This window comes from Quercus robur, chromosome 8 (assembly GCF_932294415.1).
Source record: "Quercus robur chromosome 8, dhQueRobu3.1, whole genome shotgun sequence".
In the NCBI taxonomy this organism is placed as follows: Eukaryota; Viridiplantae; Streptophyta; class Magnoliopsida; order Fagales; family Fagaceae; genus Quercus; species Quercus robur.
This window is the reverse complement of record NC_065541.1, coordinates 55,396,634-55,417,816: the sequence shown is the minus strand read 5'-3', so window position 1 is coordinate 55,417,816 and position 21,183 is coordinate 55,396,634. Positions and strand designations below refer to the sequence as shown.

Sequence of the window (21,183 nt, the reverse complement as noted above, 5' to 3'; positions counted from 1 at the left end):
AGTGCAGGCTTTTCTCACACTGATCACCTCCCTTTCCCACCCTGTCTCCAAGAAAATGGTGGGAAAGTCTTGACATAATAATCATTCTTCAAAACTTTTCTTTGAAAATTCAATAGTTGGGGGTGGATGAATTTGAATCATAAACGTCTTCGTTGGAAACACTCATAGGTGCTAGTTGAGCTAACAAGGCTTTTGTCACTCTTCAAAACTTATATGTAATAAATTATACTTTATTAACATATCACCCATGCTGATCATCGAAACAAACAATGATCTAATCTTTACTTGACTTCCACAACATTTTTGTTATTGGTCTTGACTTCCACAACACTTTCATAGACACCAATATGGAAATAATAGCTTCAGAGTAGCTCTACTTCAGGTTGAGCCTCTTGTAATCTCATTAAGCAAAATAATAATAAAGTTCTACTCTTCATTCTCAATTCTCTCTAAATTATCCTTCTCTTTTCTTGGAGGCCTAGCTCCTTCAAAGTAGCTAATCCCAAAACTAACTCACCTCCTAAAAGAGGTTCATAACCTAGGCTTGTTCCGTAGAACAGGCATCCAATATCATTTTCCCTAGTGCTGGCCATTGCTCGAAATTTTGACATCCTTGGAAACACTAACATCCACACTCTCGACCTTCATCTACCCCCCCCCCCCCCCCCCTCTCTCTTTCTTTGAGCTTGCTCTCAAAACTGCCAACAGAGTCTGGCATTTTTGCAGGAGTCCCACAACTTCCTCTATCTCCTCTCTAAAACATTAATCATAACACGGACTTACCGTTGGATCCCCCTTAACTATGAGTCTACTCTAATCCCCCCTTAAAGTTTAAAACCAAGCAATGTCGCCTCTTATGTATTGGAAATTTGCAAATTACTGTGTGTTAAAATGAATTTAGTGGAATTTTGTAATGATAGGGTGGTTTGCCTATTTCCAAAAGTTTAGAGGGAACATTGGTTGATTTTAATGTTTAGGGAAAGAATTGAAGTGAAGCCAATAATTAAAGGGGGACTACAATTAACCCATTAAAAAAAAAAAAATCAATGTTCTATTCTGCATATTAAAATATGAATAGTGGATTGAGTTTCGGTGCAATAGCCGTTATTGAACTATGCAATTATACTTTCAAGGGTTGAAAAAAAAAATCACTTTTAATGTCAATAACTGGTTTAAATTTATTTTTTAATCTTTTAACCTTTAACCTTTTTAAGTTTTCTCTTTCACATCAAAGTGATAATTGAACAGTACAATAACATCAAATCCAAATTATTTTTTTGGAAATACAGAGGGGAGTTGTTTTATTATTATTTGGCATGTGCTTCGAGTTAAACTGGGTTTTGGTCAAATTCTTTCCTTTAAAAAAGTTAAATAATAATTCCATCAAAAAAAGTAAAAAAAGTTAATAATAATATTTTATATTCAGCCATTAGTCAAAACAAGTACACAATAAAATTTAATTAGAAAATTTAAAGTACAATACCTAAAGACCCATGCCTAATTTTCATCCATTTTTTCATTGAATAATGTCATAACATAAACTTTTTCATAACTTATCTTACAATTAGCTTGTAATCTCATGTATATGTATGGATACATTTAAAGATATATAATAAGATACATAATATAATTCCTATATATATAATTTAAATACTATTGATAGTCATTTTTATATTTTGTTAGCTCTTTAAAAAAATTTGTAAAGATATTTATTAGGTATAAAATGTAAATTGTCCATTTTAAAAAAAAAAAATTCATAGTGAAGCACCTTTTTTCTTTTTTCTTTTTACAATTCATTTATTCTAAACTCTTTGGTTTTTGTATTTAATAACTCACTTAGATGAATATTTATAATATGGTCCCACATTTGATTCTAAAATTAATAAATAAAACTCTTTAAGAATAAATAATTTAGAACACATGGCGTAAAATTGAAACTGTAATTTGAGTTTCTCTCAGTTTCACCTATTATTATATATATAGATTTGGTGAGATATCAAGTTGTGAGTAGCATAACATTACGTTTCTATGATCTCACATCATTTTTATTATGACCAATCATAACATGTCACCTTAATAATTTAAGGAAAGGTAAAAGTTTTTATATCAATGACACTATTTTTTATTATTAGCATTTTTTTGCACTCATCTAAGAAAAATTAACCTATAATCATTCTTATTAAATTTGACATTTACCTCAAATTAAAACCAGGAATATTTAATAAATAAAAAATCCAGTGAAGTGGGTTGAATCATGATGGGAATGGCTCATCTCTATTTAATCATGAGTCTTGAATCTTGATCATGTTACCTGTCCCTGTGGTGGGACAAGCAAAGATGGTCTCTGCCTCCGAGTCTCTGAATGTTATGAATTCCAACCAAATAGTGAGAGCAAATAATGGAAATGGTAGGTGGTAGGCTGTGATGCTTTGTAATATACTAATATCCAATTTCTTCTATATGGTTATAGCTCAATGGGAAAAGAAAAATTATTCATACAAATCAAAGAGTACACTTACTCTTTTTCTTTTTTCTCTTTTAAACCAAGAAAGATGACACAAGTGTCGTGCTCATATTAACACGTGTTCAACGATTATTCAACATTTAATTTTATTTATTTTTATGAGAACATTGAATTTTCTTTAAACATAATGATTTTCATTAATTTTTTATTTTATAAAATCGGGCAATTCAACATATAAATAGTTCGAAATATGCATTGTAGGGGTGATAGGCCTAGTAGTATATATCTATGTATATGTTGAGCCGGAGACCCAATTCGAGGACATCTAGTAGTCCGAGGACGGGTAAATGTTATTATGGAAGTCGGCACTAATGAATACAAAAAAAAGGATTGGTCATACTGGTCCAAGAAGGTGGTCCGAGGAGGATTGCTTCCTTGGTTGAGAAAAACAGAGGTAAGAAGGTGCAGTCTGCCATCCAGAAGCAACATTCCAGGAGATTCTATTGATAAGGATACACATCATGAAAACACATGACAAAGGAAAGTTATGAAATATCTAAGAAAAAACTGCTACCATCACATTGAATGCTCTGTAGCTAACTCTCTAGCCGCATTAATGAGGAAGTAATACCTGAACAGAAATTTTCAGCCTTAAAGCTACTCCTAAAGACTCCAAGAAGGTGCTGATGAGATAAGGATCAACACCAGCAATCTAATCTATACGTGGAAGGTGGAGATGAAAGGGGGAAGATAGTATAAAGTAGAAAGAAGACCCTCTCACAAGGGGATTGGAGAAGTAAGAGAAAAACATTGTAAGAATAAGAATTAGACTTGTAACCAAATTCAAAAGAAATATATACAAGAATAGGTCTCCTCGGACTGAGCCGAGAATGATTTTCTTTAAATTAAACAATTTAATCTTTACTTTCTTGTCATCTGGGCCAACTATAATTATTGTTTGAAGATTGCTCCCTCAGCTGAGAAAAGCAGAGGTAAGAAGGTGCAGTCTGCCATCCATAAGTAACGTTCCAGGAGATTCTATTGATAAGGATACACATCATAAAAGCACAGAACAAAGGAAAGCTATGAAATATTTAAGAGAAAGCTGCTACCACTGTATTGAATGTTCTGCAGTTTACTCTCTAGCCGCATTAATGAAGAAGTGATACTTGAACATGAATTTTCAACCTTACAGCTACTTTCAAAGACTCCAATAAGGTGCTGATGGTATAAGGATCAATACCAACAATCTAATCTATACGTGAATGGTGGAGATGAAAGACTCCTAAAGACTCCAAGAAGATGCTGATGGGATAAGGATCAACACCAGCAATATAATCTATACGTGGAAGGTGGAGATAAAAGGGGGAAGATAGTATAAAGTAGAAAGAAGACCCTCTCACAAGGGGATTGGAGAAGTAAGAGAAAAACATTTTAAGAATAAGAATTAGACTTGTAACCAAATTCAAAAGAGATATATACAAGAATAGGTCTCCTCGGACTGAGCCGATAATGATTTTCTTTAAATTAAACAATTTAATCTTTACTTTCTTGTCATCTGGGCCAACTATAATTATTATTTGAAGATTGCTCCCTCAGCTGAGAAAAGCAGAGGTAAGAAGGTGCAGTCTGCCATCCATAAGTAACGTTTCAGGAGATTCTATTGATAAGGATACACATCATAAAAGCACAGAACAAAGGAAAGCTATGAAATATTTAAGAGAAAGCTGCTACCACTGTATTGAATATTCTGTAGTTTACTCTCTAGCCGCATTAATGAGGAAGTGATACTTGAACATGAATTTTCAACCTTACAGCTACTTTCAAATACTCCAAGAAGGTGCTGATGGTATAAGGATCAATACCAACAATCTAATCTATACGTGAAGGGTGGAGATGAAAGAGGGAAGATAGTATAAAGTAGAAAGAAGACCCTGAGACAAGGGGCTTAGACAAGTAAGAGAAAAACACTGTAAGAATAAGAATTAGACTTGTAACCAAATTCAATGGAGATATATACAAAAACAGGTCTCCTCGAATTGAGTCGAGGATGATTTTCTTTAAATTAAACTATTTTATTTTTACTTTCTTATCATCTGGGCCAACTATAATTGTTGTTTGACTCATTAGAGCAAAATTTTCGAACTCATTATCTACAAATTCATTGTATTAGGCTCTTTGGGCCTAAATCCTTTAATTTGGGCTAAGGGATTAAATCCTGCCCTTACATGCATGATTGGAGAGATTTTAGTAGTTACTTGAAAGTGGTTGTAAAAGTATATTAAAATGTTTTCAAGATTTCATAAATTAAATTAACACAATTGATATTTTAGAGACACAATTAGACTTTAACACATAAGTTATGGACAAAATTAATACATTGTCCTTTAAAAGATCAAGCTTTTGTCTAATTACCAAGCAAGTTGTGTTGGCACAAACTTTTTTTTTTAAAGCTTCAAAGACCAAGTAATTCAGTGAGTTTGTATAAACCTATGTTTTCAACTATTTCACTTCCTACTTATGAGAAATCTTGAAAACCCTACAAGTTTGATGTTTCTTCCCAAAAATAGGTTTATATAAACTCATTTTTTTTATCATTCTACTTTTTCATTCCCAGGAAATAAAAAAGGGGGGAAATTAAATTTTTTCTATCCTCCTAATTTTTCATCCTCTCACCATTTTCTATCCTCCCATTCAGGACCGGCTCAACAGCTTTTGGGGCCTTAAACGAAAATTTTAAATAGGACCTTGTTCTTTTTGATAAGTTTCTTGTTCATTTGTAATATTTTCACCCAAACTTTCTATTGTGTTTTTTTTAACAGTAGTAACAAATTTATCCATAAATCCTTTTTGAGATTCAATTTGTTTTTCAATTTTTCTCTTTTTAGAAGTTTTTCATATCTGGATAAATATTTTCTAGTAAACATTTATAATAAGAAAATATTTATAGATAAATAAAACACAATTTTATAATTAAAAATGATAATTTAACTAAAAATAAAATTTAAAGTATAGAATAATAGAACCTGGTTATTGTAATATTTCTAAAGTCGTGACCACTTTAAAGTTTAAACCTGCACAAATAAAAATTAATTTAATAAATGGTTTAATAATTAATGTCACTATAATATAAATGAGTTATTATGATATACATCAAATTATTAATTGATATAATAATTTATAATAATAGATAAAGTGTCATTGTGTCAGACTCCACTGTTCTATCGTCCAATTCAATGGCTAAATTTTAAAGACAAAACGTGTCCTATCATCCTATCAATTCATGGCAGAGAAGGGTCCAAACAGGGGCTTAGGGCAGAAAAGCTACCAAAGCAAAAAAGTGAAAAATGTGTCCCATCCCATCAAACAATTGTGCAGACTACAATGGAAGTGTGAAACAAACTAAAAATATATATAATTTAAGTTAAATAAATAGAAGACTTTGAGTCTTCGTTTTTGGAAAGACAAAAAGAAATAGGGGAAGAGCTGAAGAAGAATACCTCTGGTGACTACCGACTGGTATGCTGGAATCAACAAAGAAAAATTTCAAGCCAGACGACTGAGTTTATGGAAAAAGATCAAGAATCAAGGATTCAAGATGAAGATGAAGAAAAGAAAGGTGAGACCGTAAGAATATAGATGGAGAGGCAGAGAGATAGAGAGATGAGAGGTTTTTTTTTTTTTTTTTTTTGAAATTTATAATCTCTATTTTAGTATAATTTAAGACAATTAATGAATTTGTCTGCTATTAATTTTGATTTTAGCATATTTCAAGAATGAATTAATAAATTTGTCTCCTAAAATTTAATTTGGTTAGCAGAAGTTTGACTATTTTTATTTTTTCCGTTTTAATCTTTTGCATTTTAGGATACAATGAGGCATTTTTAATGCATTTTATTGACTAATGAAAGGGCTTAATTTTTTTTTAATTAAAATATATAAATAAATATATTATATATATAAATTTTTTTTTTACAAGTGGGGCCTTCTTTTATTTGGGGGCCTTAGGCAATTGCATCAGTTGCATCACCTATTGAGCCGGCCCTGCTCCAATTTTTTACCCCTCCAACCAAAGGGACCCTTAAAGATAGTGCAAAATAAGCTATTCTTTAAATCATCAAATGGAGCATCATTGGGTCTACGTTTGGTATATGTATACAATAGTTTTCGATAGTTTATTTGCATAGTATTTATTAAAAAGATATAATTTTTCATAATTTTTTATGTTAAATGTATAATAAAAATCTCAAAGTTAGTTTATCTATATTACTATTTAAGGGGCTGCACTTGTTTGGACCGGATTTTTTTAGTTCCAAAGTACCCCTATTTTCCTAGATTTAAGTAGAGACAAAACTAAATGATAATTTGATAAAATAGACAAATAGAGCACTCCTAAAATTTGGGATTTTTTTCTTCACGTTCATCTTTTTATTCCCTAAAATTTAGCATTTTTTAGAAATAGGCTCAATGTCAAACACTACCAAATTAAAAAAAAAAAAAAAAAAAAAAAAAAAAAAAACCGAAATTCTTGCTAATAATAACAAACATTCCACCAAAAACCCACTGCATCACGTATAAAAGTTAAAAAAGAAAAAAGAAAAAGAAAAAGGCTGTTCACCTCACCAGTATTCAAATGTCTGCTATATCCTATCCGAAAAAAAATAATAATAATTAAAACTTCTCAGTTTCCCTCTCTTTTATCCTACTAATTCATTTATCCATTTCCCTCTCTTTCACCTCCCACTAAACTCAGTAGTTATTATTTAAGATAACTACTAAAAACTGACCATTTATATTCATCATTTTTTTCAACAGAAAGTGCCAAAACTGATTAATTTGAAAAAAGAGAAAAATGGTACTCCATAGTTAATCCACCCTCTCACAAATCACAATTAGGTAACTCCCTCTCCTCTTGCACTCTCTTCCTTTCAATTTCATTTTCAGGTTTTTTTTTTCTTTAGTCATTTTGATAAAATTTTCTTATAGTTATTTTTGGTTGATGCAATTTTCTTAAGGATATTTTTTATTGATGCATTTTGACAGGGAGAATTCAAAAAGACACATTTTGAAAGAGATTAAATGGTGCTCTACAATTAATCTACCCTCTCACAAATCACAATTAGGTAACTCTCTCTCCTCTTGCACTCTCTTCCTTTCAATTTCATTTTCAGGTTTTTTTTTTTTTCTTTAGTCATTTTGATAAAATTTTCTTATAGTTATTAAAGTTGATGCATTTTTCTTAAGGATATTTTTTATTGATGCATTTTGACAGGAAGAATTCAAAAAGACACATTTTGAAAGAGATTAAATGGTGCTCTACAATTAATCCACCCTCTCACAAATCACAATTAGGTAACTCTCTTTCCTCTCACGCTCTACAATTAGTTTTATTTTTAATATTTATTTCTTGAGTCATATTGGTATAATTTTTTAAAGCTTATTTTTTTATTTATGTATTTTGATAGAGAGAAGACGCATATTGAAAGAGATTATCATTGAGTGATTAGATTGATTGCGGAATACTTGACAATGGTGATGAATCAGAGACACAATATTACATAAGCCCTTATTAAAGAGTCCCGATGAATGCAAAGGAGTATGAGACATCTAATTTCTTATTATTATTTTTTTTTTATAGCTTCATCTATTGTTGTTGACTTATATTCTTTGTTGGATTTCGTGAGGAAAAAAAATTGTAATTCTATTTTTTATGAGTTTTTTTTTTTTTTTTTTTTTTTTTAATTTCCAGCAGGTTGATCTAAAAGATTAAGAAAAACTAGCCTCTGAGCACTCTTAGAGGCTCTTCTATTTTTTGGGTAAGGGTTAATTTAGAGCATTTATTATAATTTGGGATTACTACATTTTCAAAAAAAAAAAAAAAAAAAAAAAAAAAAAACCTAGGGGTGTGATGAGTATTATGTGTGGTGAAATAATTTTTCATCACACCCCTAGGTTTTTTTTTTTTTTTTTTTTTTATTGGAAAATGTAGTAATCCCAAATTATAATAAATACTCTAAATTAACCCTTATCAAAAAAATAGAAGAGCCACGCGTGTGCTCAGAGGCTACTTTATTTTTTAAATAGTTGTATTAATTATTAAAAAATTCAAAAGGGCAGGAGGGAGCAACTAAAATGGCTTCTCAAACGTTATTATAGTGATATCCTACCCGTTAGATCTGGACTTACAAGCAAAATGCTTCAATTGCAATATTCAAACTTGGACCTTCATTCCAAACCACTTTAAGTCCAACTAGCCTCTGAGCACGCGCTCACGCGCGTGATCAACGACTCTTCTATTTTTTGGGTAAGGGTTAATTTAGAGCATTTATTATAATTTGGGATTACTACATTTTCCAATCACAAAAAAAAAAAACCTAGGGGTGTGATGAAAAATTATTTCACCACACATAATACTCATCACACCCCTAGGTTTTTTTTTTTTGTGTGATTGGAAAATGTAGTAATCCCAAATTATAAGAAATGCTCTAAATTAACCCTTACCCAAAAAATAGAAGAGCCTCTGAGAGTGCTCAGAGGCTAGTTCTTCTTAATCTTTTAGATCAACTTGCTGGAAAATTTAAAAAAAAAAAAAAAAAAAACTCATAAAAAAAAAGAATTACAATTTTTTTTCCTCACGAAATCCAACAAAGAATATAAGTCAACAACAATAGATGAAGATATAAAAATAAAAAAAATAAGAAATTAGATGTCTCATACTCCTTTGCATTCATAAGGGCTCTTTAATAAGGGTTTATGTAATATTGTGTCTCCGATTCATCACCATCGTCAACTATTCCGCAATCAATCTAATCACTCAATGATAATCTCTTTCAATATGCGTCTTCTCTCTATCAAAATACATAAAAAAAAAAAAAATAAAAAAAAAGCTTTAAAAAATTATATCAATATGACTCAAGAAATAAATATAAAAAAAAAACTAAAAATGAAATTAAAAGTAAGAGAACGTGAGAGGAAAGAGAGTTACCTAATTGTGATTTGTGAGAGGGTGGATTAATTGTAGAGCACCATTTAATCTCTTTCAAAATGTGTCTTTTTGAATTCTCCCTGTCAAAATGCATCAATAAAATATATCCTTAAGAAAAATGCATCAACTTTAATAACTATAAGAAAATTTTATCAAAATGACTAAAGAAAAAAAAAAAAAACCTGAAAATGAAATTGAAAGGAAGAGAGTGCAAGAGGAGAGAGAGTTACCTAATTGTGATTTGTGAGAGGGTGGATTAATTGTAGAGCACCATTTAATCTCTTTCAAAATGTGTCTTTTTGAATTCTCCCTGTCAAAATGCATCAATAAAAAATATCCTTAAGAAAAATGCATCAACCAAAAATAACTATAAGAAAATTTTATCAAAATGACTAAAGAAAAAAAAAACCTGAAAATGAAATTGAAAGGAAGAGAGTGCAAGAGGAGAGAGAGTTACCTAATTGTGATTTGTGAGAGGGTGGATTAACTATGGAGTACCATTTTTCTCTTTTTTTCAAATTAATCAGTTTTGGCACTTTCTGTTGAAAAAAATGATGAGTATAAATGGTCAGTTTTTAGTAGTTATCTTAAATAATAACTACTGAGTTTAGTGGGAGGCGAAAGAGAGGGAAATGGATAAATGAATTAGTAGGATAAAAGAGAGGGAAACTGAGAAGTTTTAGGCTGTGTTTGGTTCGTGTAAAAGTATTTCCGGAAAATATTATATTTTCCGGAAAGGAAAATGTTTTCATGTGTTTGGTTGCATTTCAAAAAATGTTTCGGAAAATATTTTCTGATGTTTGTTTGTGTTCTTGAAAATAGCATAGAAAACACATTTTCTCACATTTTCTTGGTTACCAAACGATTATATAATATCATTTATTCATCAAAACACAAACAAAACCCAGAAAAAAAATCATCAAATCCGGACAAACGAAGGCGAGCTCGCGATCGCGCTCGGCGGCGCGATGCGTCGATCGTGATGAGATCGCGATCGGCGCGATCGTGATCGGAGCGGTCGGCGCGATCGCGCTCGGCGGCGCGATGCGTCGATTGCGATCGCGATCGACGCGTTCGCGCGATCGCGATCTCTCCGATCGGCACATCGCGATCGCGCGAAGATCGACGCTTCGCGCGAAGATCGAAGCGGAGATCGCGATCGGAGCTCTGGGTGGCTGGATCGATCGGAGCTCTCGCACTTCGTTGGCTTCGATCTCGCTCGTTGGCTTCGATCTCGTTCGTGGATCGGGGTTCGTGATCTCGCTCGTTGGATCGTTGTGTTCTTCGATTGTTTTTTTTTTTTTGTTCTTTCTCTCTCGCTCTCGTGTTGTGTTCTCTATTTTTTCTCTCTCTCTCTCTCTGCGTTTTGCAAGCCACGGAAATGAATTGAAGTGAAAATGAAGGCAGAAATTCATTTCCGTGGTCAAGGTGAAAATTTCGGTCAACAGGAAATCAATTTCCGGAAAATAATATTTTCCGTGACAGCCAAACGCAGTGATTTTCCGGAAATTGATTTCTGGAATTGGTTTGAAGCCGATTCAAACGCACCCTTAATTATTATTATTATTTTTTTTGGGATAGGATATAGCAGACATTTGAATACTGGTGAGGTGAACAGCCTTTTTCTTTTTCTTTTTTAACTTTTATATGTGATGCAGTGGGTTTTTGGTGGAATGTTTGTTATTATTAGCAAGAATTTCGGTTTTTTATTTTATTTTATTTTTTATTTTTTTTATAATTTGGTAGTGTTTGACATTGAGCCTATTTCTAAAAAATGCTAAATTTTAGGGAATAAAAAGATTAACGTGAAAAAAAAAAAATCCCTAATTTTAAGAGTGCTCTGTTTGTCTATTTTTCCAAATTATCTTTTAGTTTTGTCTCTACTTAAACCTAGGAAAATAGGGGTACTTTGGAACTAAAAAATCTGTTCCAAACAGGTGCAGCCCCTTAAATAGTAGTATAGATTAGCAATAATTTTGGTTTTTTTTTGAATTTGGTAGTGTTTGACATTGAGCCTACTTCTAAAAAATGCTAAAGTTTAGGGAATAAAAAGATGAACGTGAAGAAAAAATTCCCAAATTTTAGGAGTGCTCTGTTTGTTTATTTTACCAAATTATCCTTTAGTTTTGTCTCTACTTAAACCTAGGAAAATAGGTATACTTTGGAACTAAAAAAATCCGTTCCAAACAGGTACAGTCCCTTAAATAGTAGTATAGATTAGCAATAATTTCAGTTTTTTTTGAATTTGGCAGTGTTTGACATTGAGCCTACTTCTAAAAAATGCTAAATTTTAGGGAATAAAAAGATGAACGTGAAGAAAAAAATCCCAAATTTTAGGAGTGCTCTGTTTGTCTATTTTACCAGATTATCCTTTAGTTTTGTTTCTACTTAAACGTAGAAAAATAGAGATACTTGGAACTAAAAAAATTCGGTCCAAACAGGTGTAGCTCCTTAAATAGTAGTATAAATAATCACTATAATACCACCGTTGCTTGCACATCCTGATCTCATATTCAAGCTTTTTCAAACTGACGTCCCAATTTTTCATTGGTTTAATTTTGAGATTTGGGATTTCATTGGTGTTGGTTATTTAATTGATTTATTAATTTCTTATTTTCTAAAATTTCTTATAAGTTGCAAGTTGGGTCCCATTAGGGGGGGTTGGTGAGAGAGAGTGACGCTGCAAATTGGAGCCACCCCCACCCCTACCAACCTCAACCTGTACGGTTTTCCAACAACCCCCCACTTAAAATACTTTCTCAATCTGTTTAGCCAAAAAAGAAAAAAACCACATTACATTATACAACAACCACATTTGTACAACATTTCAAGCGCAACGTACAAGCGCTCATAGCACAAAACAAAACAAATTACATTCTCAAATTTTCTGGTAGCAGTGCTTTTTGGTTTGGTGAACTCTCCCCTCACATAGTCAGTCCAATTCAACAAACACCCATTCCACCAAAACCAAAACCCATTTGAGAAAATAGAGAGTTTAAAAGAGAGAAAGCTTTAGTTTTAGAGAGAGAAAGAGAAAAATGGCTCAAGTGAGCAAAATCTGTAGTGGTGCTCAAAACACCCAAATCTTTCACAGCAATCCCAAAACCCAAAAACCCAAATCTCTGAGTTCACTCTCTTTTAGGTCACAGTTTTTGGGCTCATCAAAGTCTTTGACTTTGAATCACAAGCATGTGGGCGTGGTGGGTAGCGATAAAGTCGGTACATTTAGGGTTTATGCTTCAGTTGCCACAGCTGAGAAGCCATCAACGGTACCGGAGATCGTGTTGCAACCCATCAAAGATATCTCCGGCACTATCACGTTGCCGGGGTCCAAGTCACTGTCTAATCGGATTCTGCTTCTGGCTGCTCTATCTGAGGTATATTCAATGTTTGGTTGTTGAGAAAGTGTAGGAAAAATGCAGGGAACTATAATCTATTTTTTCTGTTTTCCGTAGGGTAAATTGCATGATTGGTCCCTCAAATATGGGGTCAATTCAGTTTTGTAACAATTTAGTACCTTTGTTTATTTTCCGTCCATTTCTTACTTGCATTTTTAGTCCCTAAGATATGGGGTTGGTTTGATTTTGGTCTCAGCATTCTGGTAGTCACTTACGGAAAAATTGATGGAGGGACTAAATTGTTACATTTTGAAAATTTGAAGGACTAGGATCAGAAAATTTTAATTTGAGGGACCTAAGGAGAATGCAGTTTTATGGGCAGGAAGTAATTAAGCACTGTTACAGAGAAGCAAGCAAGTGTGCTGATGCACTTGCAAGAAGGGGTGTAAGACAGTCCCAAGATTTTGTTGTTTTTGATTCCCCACTCTGATGTAGCCCTACTGTTAATATTTAGACTTTATGGGAATGTAATATGACACACACAGCGTGTCCTGTAATCGAACTCTTGAGTTTATAATGCTAGCCTTTGTTACCAAAAAATTAAGAAGATGATTTTTGGTACTTGGGTTATACACTTTTATGGAGTTGTTGAGAGGGGGAATAGCATATGTTGTTTGCTTTGTATCTGGGCTGTGCTTGAAATTAAATAATTCTCTGTTTGGATATGGAAAGGAGTGAGGGAAAGATGAGAGAGTTCTGGAGGGTTATTTTTTTGGTTAAATTCTTAATATTTAGGCTGGGCTTAGTTTATGAGAAATGGGGAAAGAGAATATGTAGCTTAATTTTTGGAATTGATGGTTCCAGAGGAGTGTAGATCATTTTAGCTTTGCTAACCAAATTATTGTAGTTGTAGCCTGTGATGTGTGTTCATTATTAAAATTAAATTGATTATCTGTTTGCTTGCTGAGAAGAGTCATTAAAAAGAAAGAAATATAGGAGATTGGCTTTGATGAGTTTGATATAGATGTGTATTGGTGTGTCTCTCTTTCTGAATTATGATTTCTACTTTAAATTTTGAAAAAAAAATTAAACTCTGATTCAAGTTCTTAATGTAGTTATTTTCCATCTTCAATGGTGAGTTCACCTTGTCGTTTTAGAACTCAAAAAATTTGATGTGCTTAGTTTTAAGTTTATGGCATATCCTTTGGACCAATGACATATGCTTCCCGTGTGAACAATAGATGAAGGCTCATGGTTTCAGTTTCATATGGATATGTGAATTGTATATGACTATCAAAAAGAGGAGATATAAATTATTATCCCAAAAGTTTGATAGTGATTATGAATCAAAGTATGATCCCTCAAGATTTTTTTTTATGATTCTCCATGGATTGAATATGTATTGAAGGTCTCTTAGGTTGGTTTGAACCCTCTGTGATATGATGAATATGGTTGAGGGCCGTTGATGAGGGGCTTGCCATGAACATTGGCTAAGAGCAGTTAGTGGGAAAGGAAGCATACTTATGGGAAGATAAGGGTCATAGTGTTTTGGAGGGTGGTTTATAACTGTTTTTTTTCAAGTACAGCTTTCTAAATTCTTCTATTTTCTAGGAACATCTTTTTCAAGCAGTCCATTTTCAATTCTATTCCAAACAGCCACTTAATGTGCCTTCCCTCATTCCTTTTCCTTAAAAAAATTGGTTTATATCCTTCTTTGTTTTTCCCAGATATAGGAACATGGCATGAAATGTCCTTTGAAATCTGAAGTAGTGTTCGTTTAGATCATTTACTTCTCTGTTTAGGTGAAAAAGAAACGCATTAGATAGAGAAATTGATTGTAAATTACGAACTTGTTTAGCTTTTATTCATAAATCATAATCAAGTGCAGTCATTTGGCATACATTAATTTTTGTTTTTATTTATTGTTCAGGGAACAACTGTTGTAGACAACTTGTTGGATAGTGAAGATATTCATTACATGCTTGGTGCATTGAAAACCCTAGGACTACATGTGGAAGAAGACAAGGCAATAAAAAGAGCAATTGTGGAAGGCTGTGGTGGTCTCTTTCCAGTGGGTAAAGAATCAAGGGATGAAGTTCAACTTTTCCTTGGAAATGCCGGAACAGCAATGCGGCCATTGACAGCTGCAGTTACCGCTGCTGGTGGAAATTCAAGGTCTGTCTGAATTATGAAATTCCTGCCCCACTAGAAGGAATGCTGTGATATTACAAAATAGGACTCTTATCTTTATACTACACTGTTTTTTGTTCCTCTTTAGCCTTGATATTCAGATTGAGTCCAAGTCCAAGATATGTTCGATTGGCACTTTCTTCTACCATAATATTGGGATGGAGGGTGAGGTCACGGGTTCAAGACCCACTGAGTGTGTGTGTGTGTGTGTGTTTGTGTAACTTACCAATTAAAAAAAAGGATATTTAGACAAGAAATGGTCTTTTGTCTCGATTACTGTTATACTTCCTACACTGACTGACCCTTTTATACCATTCATTATATTTCAGCTACATACTTGATGGGGTGCCCCGAATGAGAGAGAGACCAATTGGGGATTTAGTTGATGGTCTTAAGCAGCTTGGTGCAGATGCCGACTGTTTTCTTGGCACAAAATGTCCTCCTGTGTGTGTATTTGGAAAGGGGGGTCTTCCTGGGGGTAAGGTGAGGTTCTGCATTATCTTTTTGCACGAGTGTTCTGTATAATGTGGTTTGATTTGAGTTTCCCATTCCCTTTTTTCCCTCTCTTTGTGAGATATTTGAGAAGACAACACCATTTCCTTTTTTTGCATTGATATCTTTGCGTTTGAGAAGATATAACCTTGAGAAGCAATAAATTTAATGTGATGCAATTCTGAGTTCAGAAAGATTAAGTCTGCATAACTACACTGGGATTTCAACTAGTGATTTTACCTTTTCTATAGAGGAATGAATAATTGGGTTTGTAACCTGGCAAGTGAGTTGGGGCATAATTCTTCTTGGAGATCTTTCTGAGTGAAGTCTTTCCTCCCTTGAAGTTGACGATTCATTTGTTTGATTTTAAGCTGTTGGACATCTAATGTTCATATTTAGCAATTTTAAATGAATCTTCCAGGATTTAAGGAAATTTTAAGTGTATGGATTATGGATTTCAATTCTCAAGTGTCAAATATGTTTGCTTCAGTTACATTCCATCAATGTAATAATTTACAAATCGCAATTGCTGTGGAAAACATTTGGGATGAAATAAATTAGGCAAAAGTATTCTTTTCATCCTTGAAATGTAGTACATGTTCTATTTTTTTTTTTTGATTGGTACATGTTCTATTTTCATTCCTGAAAAAATTAAAATGTCTCTCATTTCATCCTTCCTTACACTTTCATTAAGTTTTTTGTCAGCATGTCTAACAGATTACTTTGTTTTGGTGTTGTGTGCAAAGATTAAGCCAACATGATCCTTCATGCTTTGTGTCTTTGTTTGCAGGTGAAGCTCTCTGGGTCAATTAGTAGTCAATACTTGACTGCTTTGGTCATGGCTGCTCCTCTGGCTCTTGGAGATGTTGAAATTGAAATCATTGACAAATTGATTTCCGTTCCTTACGTCGAGATGACTTTGAAGCTGATGGAACGCTTTGGGATCTCTGTAGAACACAATGATAGCTGGGATCGGTTCTTGATCCGTGGAGGTCAAAAGTACAAGTAGGTTTCTTTAACATGTAGTTCCAGCACATTGTGAAATGAGGTTTTACTGAGAATAGTAATATATTTTAGGTCTCCTGGAAATGCTTATGTTGAAGGTGATGCTTCAAGTGCTAGTTACTTCTTAGCTGGTGCAGCAGTCACCGGTGGGACAGTTACCGTTGAAGGCTGTGGGACAAGCAGTTTGCAGGTAAATCACAGATGCCAATATTTAGTGCTTAATTTGGGTTCATGTGAATCTGCTGAACAGTTTTGAGCCAAATCCTGAAGTTAGCTAAAATGTGCTGTTTGATGAGTATGTGTATTATTGGGTAGTTGATCTAGTACATGCCATTGTTTTAGCTGATCTTTTCAGATGATCAACCACTCTGTGATTGAGACATGGCTCTGACTCCCATATCACAGATGCCAATATTTAGTGCTTAATTTGGGCTCATGTGAACCTGCTGAACAGTTTGGAGCCAAATCCTGGAGTTAGCTAAAATGTGCTGTTTGATGAGTATGTGTATTATTGGGTAGTTGATCTAGTAAATGCCATTGTGTTTAGCTGATCTTTTCAGATGATCAACCACTCTGTGATTGAGACATGGCTCTGACTCCCATGGCCATTAAGGGCCAGGAGTGGGGAATCCTAGACAATTGGCAAAAGCCTGATTTAGTAATATCACTTAAGTGAAGAAATGCAATGTTGCTTGTAAAGCTCTTACTGATTCATAATGTCTCCCAGATTTAATACCACAACCTTGATTACTTTGACTACTCTGTGCTGCATGTCTATTTATATTTCACATGCATGGATCAAATCAACTAACATTTTACCATATTTTTTCATTTATCAAGGGAGACGTAAAATTTGCAGAAGTTCTTGAGAAGATGGGTGCTAAAGTTACCTGGACAGAGACTAGTGTCACAGTCACTGGACCACCTCGAGATTCTTCCAAAAGAAAACACTTGCGAGCTGTTGATGTCAACATGAACAAAATGCCAGATGTTGCGATGACTCTTGCTGTAGTTGCCCTTTTTGCTGATGGACCAACTGCTATAAGAGACGGTATGGTGGTTTTTTTTTTTTTATGGAACACCAAAAAAATAAAAATAAAAATAAAAATTTAGCCTTGTGGTTGTTAAAGTGGTAATGAAGGTAAATGCATAGAACCTTGGATTTTCCCATTACCCTGTACTTCATGAATTTCACAGGGAACATCAACAATGAATCTGTGATCAGCATTTGGGGTTCCATTTAGTCTTTTCCAATGTGGAAAATAGGTGTATAATTTAGGCCCTTCTATTGTAGAAAATGGCTGTGAAGTTGAGTACTTATTGAGATTAGTGGAACTCCTAATTTCTTGGACCTTGTGTCATAAACCTGATGCAGGCACATTGATAATGACAGATGGCCACCATATGGTGGGCCCTCACCTTTAAATCTAACAAATTGATCTATTCATTTATGGAAACTTCACATAAAAAAGGGGGCAAGTCTAGAGAACAATGGACTCTTTGCTTGTAGTAGGTAGTAGTTGTGAACTATTTCTTATTCTGCTGAAGCCAGAATTTGATATTATATAATCATCTGAGAAAGCTAGTGCATCATAAGAAGCTGTATAATTTGGATGTATGGCTGATACCAAACACATCCCTTAATCTCTTGGTTTCCCTATTTTTCTAGTGGCAAGTTGGAGGGTGAAAGAGACAGAACGGATGATTGCCATTTGCACAGAACTCAGGAAGGTAAGTTCATGTGGCTTTGTGTAAATTTGAAAATCCCTCTGCTTTCTTTGTCCTGTTCTTTTATTTTTCTAGTATTATTTTCACTAACATATGGGCTTCATATTTCAGCTTGGAGCAACAGTTGAAGAAGGGCCGGATTATTGTTTGATCACTCCACCGGAAAATCTCAATGTGACAGCTATCGACACATACGATGATCACAGAATGGCCATGGCATTCTCACTTGCTGCCTGTGGAGATGTTCCTGTCACCATCAAGGACCCTGGTTGCACCCGGAAAACATTCCCGGACTACTTTGAAGTCCTCCAGAGGTTTACAAAGCATTGAACAGGCCATTTACATATAAATGTGTGAAAGATAAGATCCATCTGACCTGTCACCGCAACTAAAGCGGCAGGTAGCCAGGCCACACTTTTTTTTTTCTTTCTATATTGCCTTATAGTTTTTTATTATATGTAATTGCAAGTCGAGCTTATTGTTTGTAAGACTAATTTATTTTCTACTCAATGCAGTCTCTCTCTTCTCTCTCTGGGGCAAACCTTCACATGATTCTTCTTATTATCTTTTACATTTTTCTTTTGTTCCTTGTTATCAAGGCAAGAGATCAAACAGGGGCCATATATTTTAGCATCAATGCCAGAACCTATGGCTTTTACTTCAATTAAGGCATCAGCCTCACTAGATTCGCCTCCTACTATGAGCTGTTTCCCTTTCGATGGCAACATCCTTAATGTTGGGCTGCACTGTCAAGAAAACTTCATTATTTTTCACTTGAAAACACAGCACAACCTTCTATAATTTCACTTAAAATCAGATACTAAAGTGGGGGTTAATCATGTAGACTTAATAAGGCAAGACGTCAATTTCTCTGCCTCCAAATTAATAAGAAGCTTAGCTAGCGGAAATTGGGGAGAAACAGTTTTTCTCTGGGGGCGAAAATAGGAAAGAACAATTAAAAAATGAATCGTGAGATTAGGACATTTATTTGCATGGCAACTTCTTATTCACGAGTATATGCCTCATCACTCTCATAATAGGCAAGTTATACATAGTTATGAGATGAGACTTGCGTGTTATGAGAGAGATGATATTTATTCTAGATGCATAAGATAATTACTAGTATGTATGAAATAATTATAGAATGCCGTCTATATTTGTTAATTCCTCATGGATAAACTAAATTTTGTAACATTTATCTATGTAAAAGGGTAATTTTATCCCATACTAAAAACTATGGCTGCTTAGACTTCATTGTGGACATATAGTGAGCGTTAGGGGTGGGCGTCTGCGTTTTTTCATTTGCGTTTTCTGACTTTTTTTTTTTTTTGTTCCACCCTCACTATTTGACCAAGTCAACCATGAACAGTGCATCCGTGCACTGTTTACGGACCCACAAATTCTACTTTTCAGCAACTTTTTCATTAAAAATGGGTCTCACGGCACTATTCACACATTTAAAAATTATTTTGCTACAGTGTTTTTAATTTCAACAAAAATAAGCTCAATCCAAATGGACCCATAATATTATCATATGAGACTAAACGTGAAAGCGTGTGATATTCCTTCTTTATTTTGTATATTTAAATATAGTATAACACATGCAGTTATATAAAATCAATTATTAGACAGGTCCAGCTTACATTAACTCGTAAGCCAAGGACCTTTTCTTTTTTATCTTTTTGTTGAACCTACAACTTTAAGGACCATTTTAATAAAGAAAAAGACGTGTGTACTTGTATTTACTCAGATCAGATTGCACATGGGGACGGTGGTAGCCGTGGATAAATTTAATTTTCCATTTGTTTGTTCTTGTATCCATTCACTCTAAAAACGAAATGGTCCAAAATGAACAACGAAGTAATCGGTGACTGGGATTTGGAGACTCAAAAAGGAAATCTGAGACTATCATAATGTGTTAGATTTTTTTTTTTTTTTTTTGATTTGTTTTTACGTGTTCAAATCATATTCCTGTTACACTAGTTTTATAAGTTTTTTTTTTATAAGTTTTTTTTAGTAGTAAAATTTGTAGTACTTTTATATTTTTCACATAATTTTTTGTAATTTCATTTTATTACATGTCTTCATTCTAATACATATGCTTTTTAATTTGGGTTTTATAGTTTAAACTTACAAATTCAAATAGTACTAAACCATATTAGTTTCTAGGGTCTTGTTAACGTGTACCTTAAGACAATTATTAATAAACAATTTAAAGAAAATTTTGATACAACTTTTATGTAAAATATAAAAAACCATCAATTTTTTTTTTTCTTTTTCCATAACAGCTTAGAAATTTTTTAGAAATTAAAATAAAAAACCGTATTTCAGTTTAGAATTTTTTTTTTCTTGGGGATTGAAGTTAAAAAAAATTATAATAGACTTTTAGATTGAACAAAATTTAAATTTTTTATAATTTAAGTGATAAATTTTTATATAAATTAAACTATTGTTAATTTTATCCCTTAAGTGGAGGAAATATATTCTAACAATTAATTTAAAAAATTAATTTAATAATTAATGAGAGTAGTAGTTTTTTAGGGAAACATTGAGAGAGAAAGAGAGAGTATCATACAAATATATCAACTCTTATGAATCTATAGGACATGTATATCCTTCCAATACAAATACATATGCCTAAGTTGCAACTCGAAAAAAATAATAAACAAAAGCATGGGGTGCAAAAGAGATTCTAAGAAAAGACCATTGTTGGAATAGGATTTAAATTTCTGAAACTTAAATGTATGTTGCACGTTTTGTTAAAACACTTATTGTTACTTTATCTAAAGAAATTGATAAGAACAAATAAGTCATTTTCTCTATCAACTAAAACTTAGATGCATAAGGCATGTTTTGTTAAAACATTTTTGTTATTTTATCTAAAAAAATTGATAAGAACTAATAAGTAAAGCCATTTGACACAACCATAATTTATAAAAAAATGTTGTAATTTAGTGAAGTCACTTGGCTTATATAATATA

The 21,183-nt window shown here is 33.1% G+C and overlaps 1 protein-coding gene across 1 annotated transcript; it reads left to right on the top strand.

Moving 5' to 3' along the window:
* The first annotated feature begins 12,231 nt into the window (after positions 1 to 12,231).
* On the top strand, positions 12,232 to 18,734 carry LOC126697122 (3-phosphoshikimate 1-carboxyvinyltransferase 2). The gene is made up of 8 exons (XM_050393973.1): positions 12,232 to 12,826; positions 14,718 to 14,962; positions 15,307 to 15,460; positions 16,260 to 16,474; positions 16,547 to 16,664; positions 17,315 to 17,525; positions 18,144 to 18,205; positions 18,314 to 18,734. Exons 1-8 carry the CDS (start codon positions 12,488 to 12,490, stop codon positions 18,530 to 18,532), a joined length of 1,563 nt encoding a protein of 520 aa, XP_050249930.1. The 5' UTR covers positions 12,232 to 12,487; the 3' UTR covers positions 18,533 to 18,734.
* The last annotated feature ends 2,449 nt before the right edge of the window (positions 18,735 to 21,183 follow it).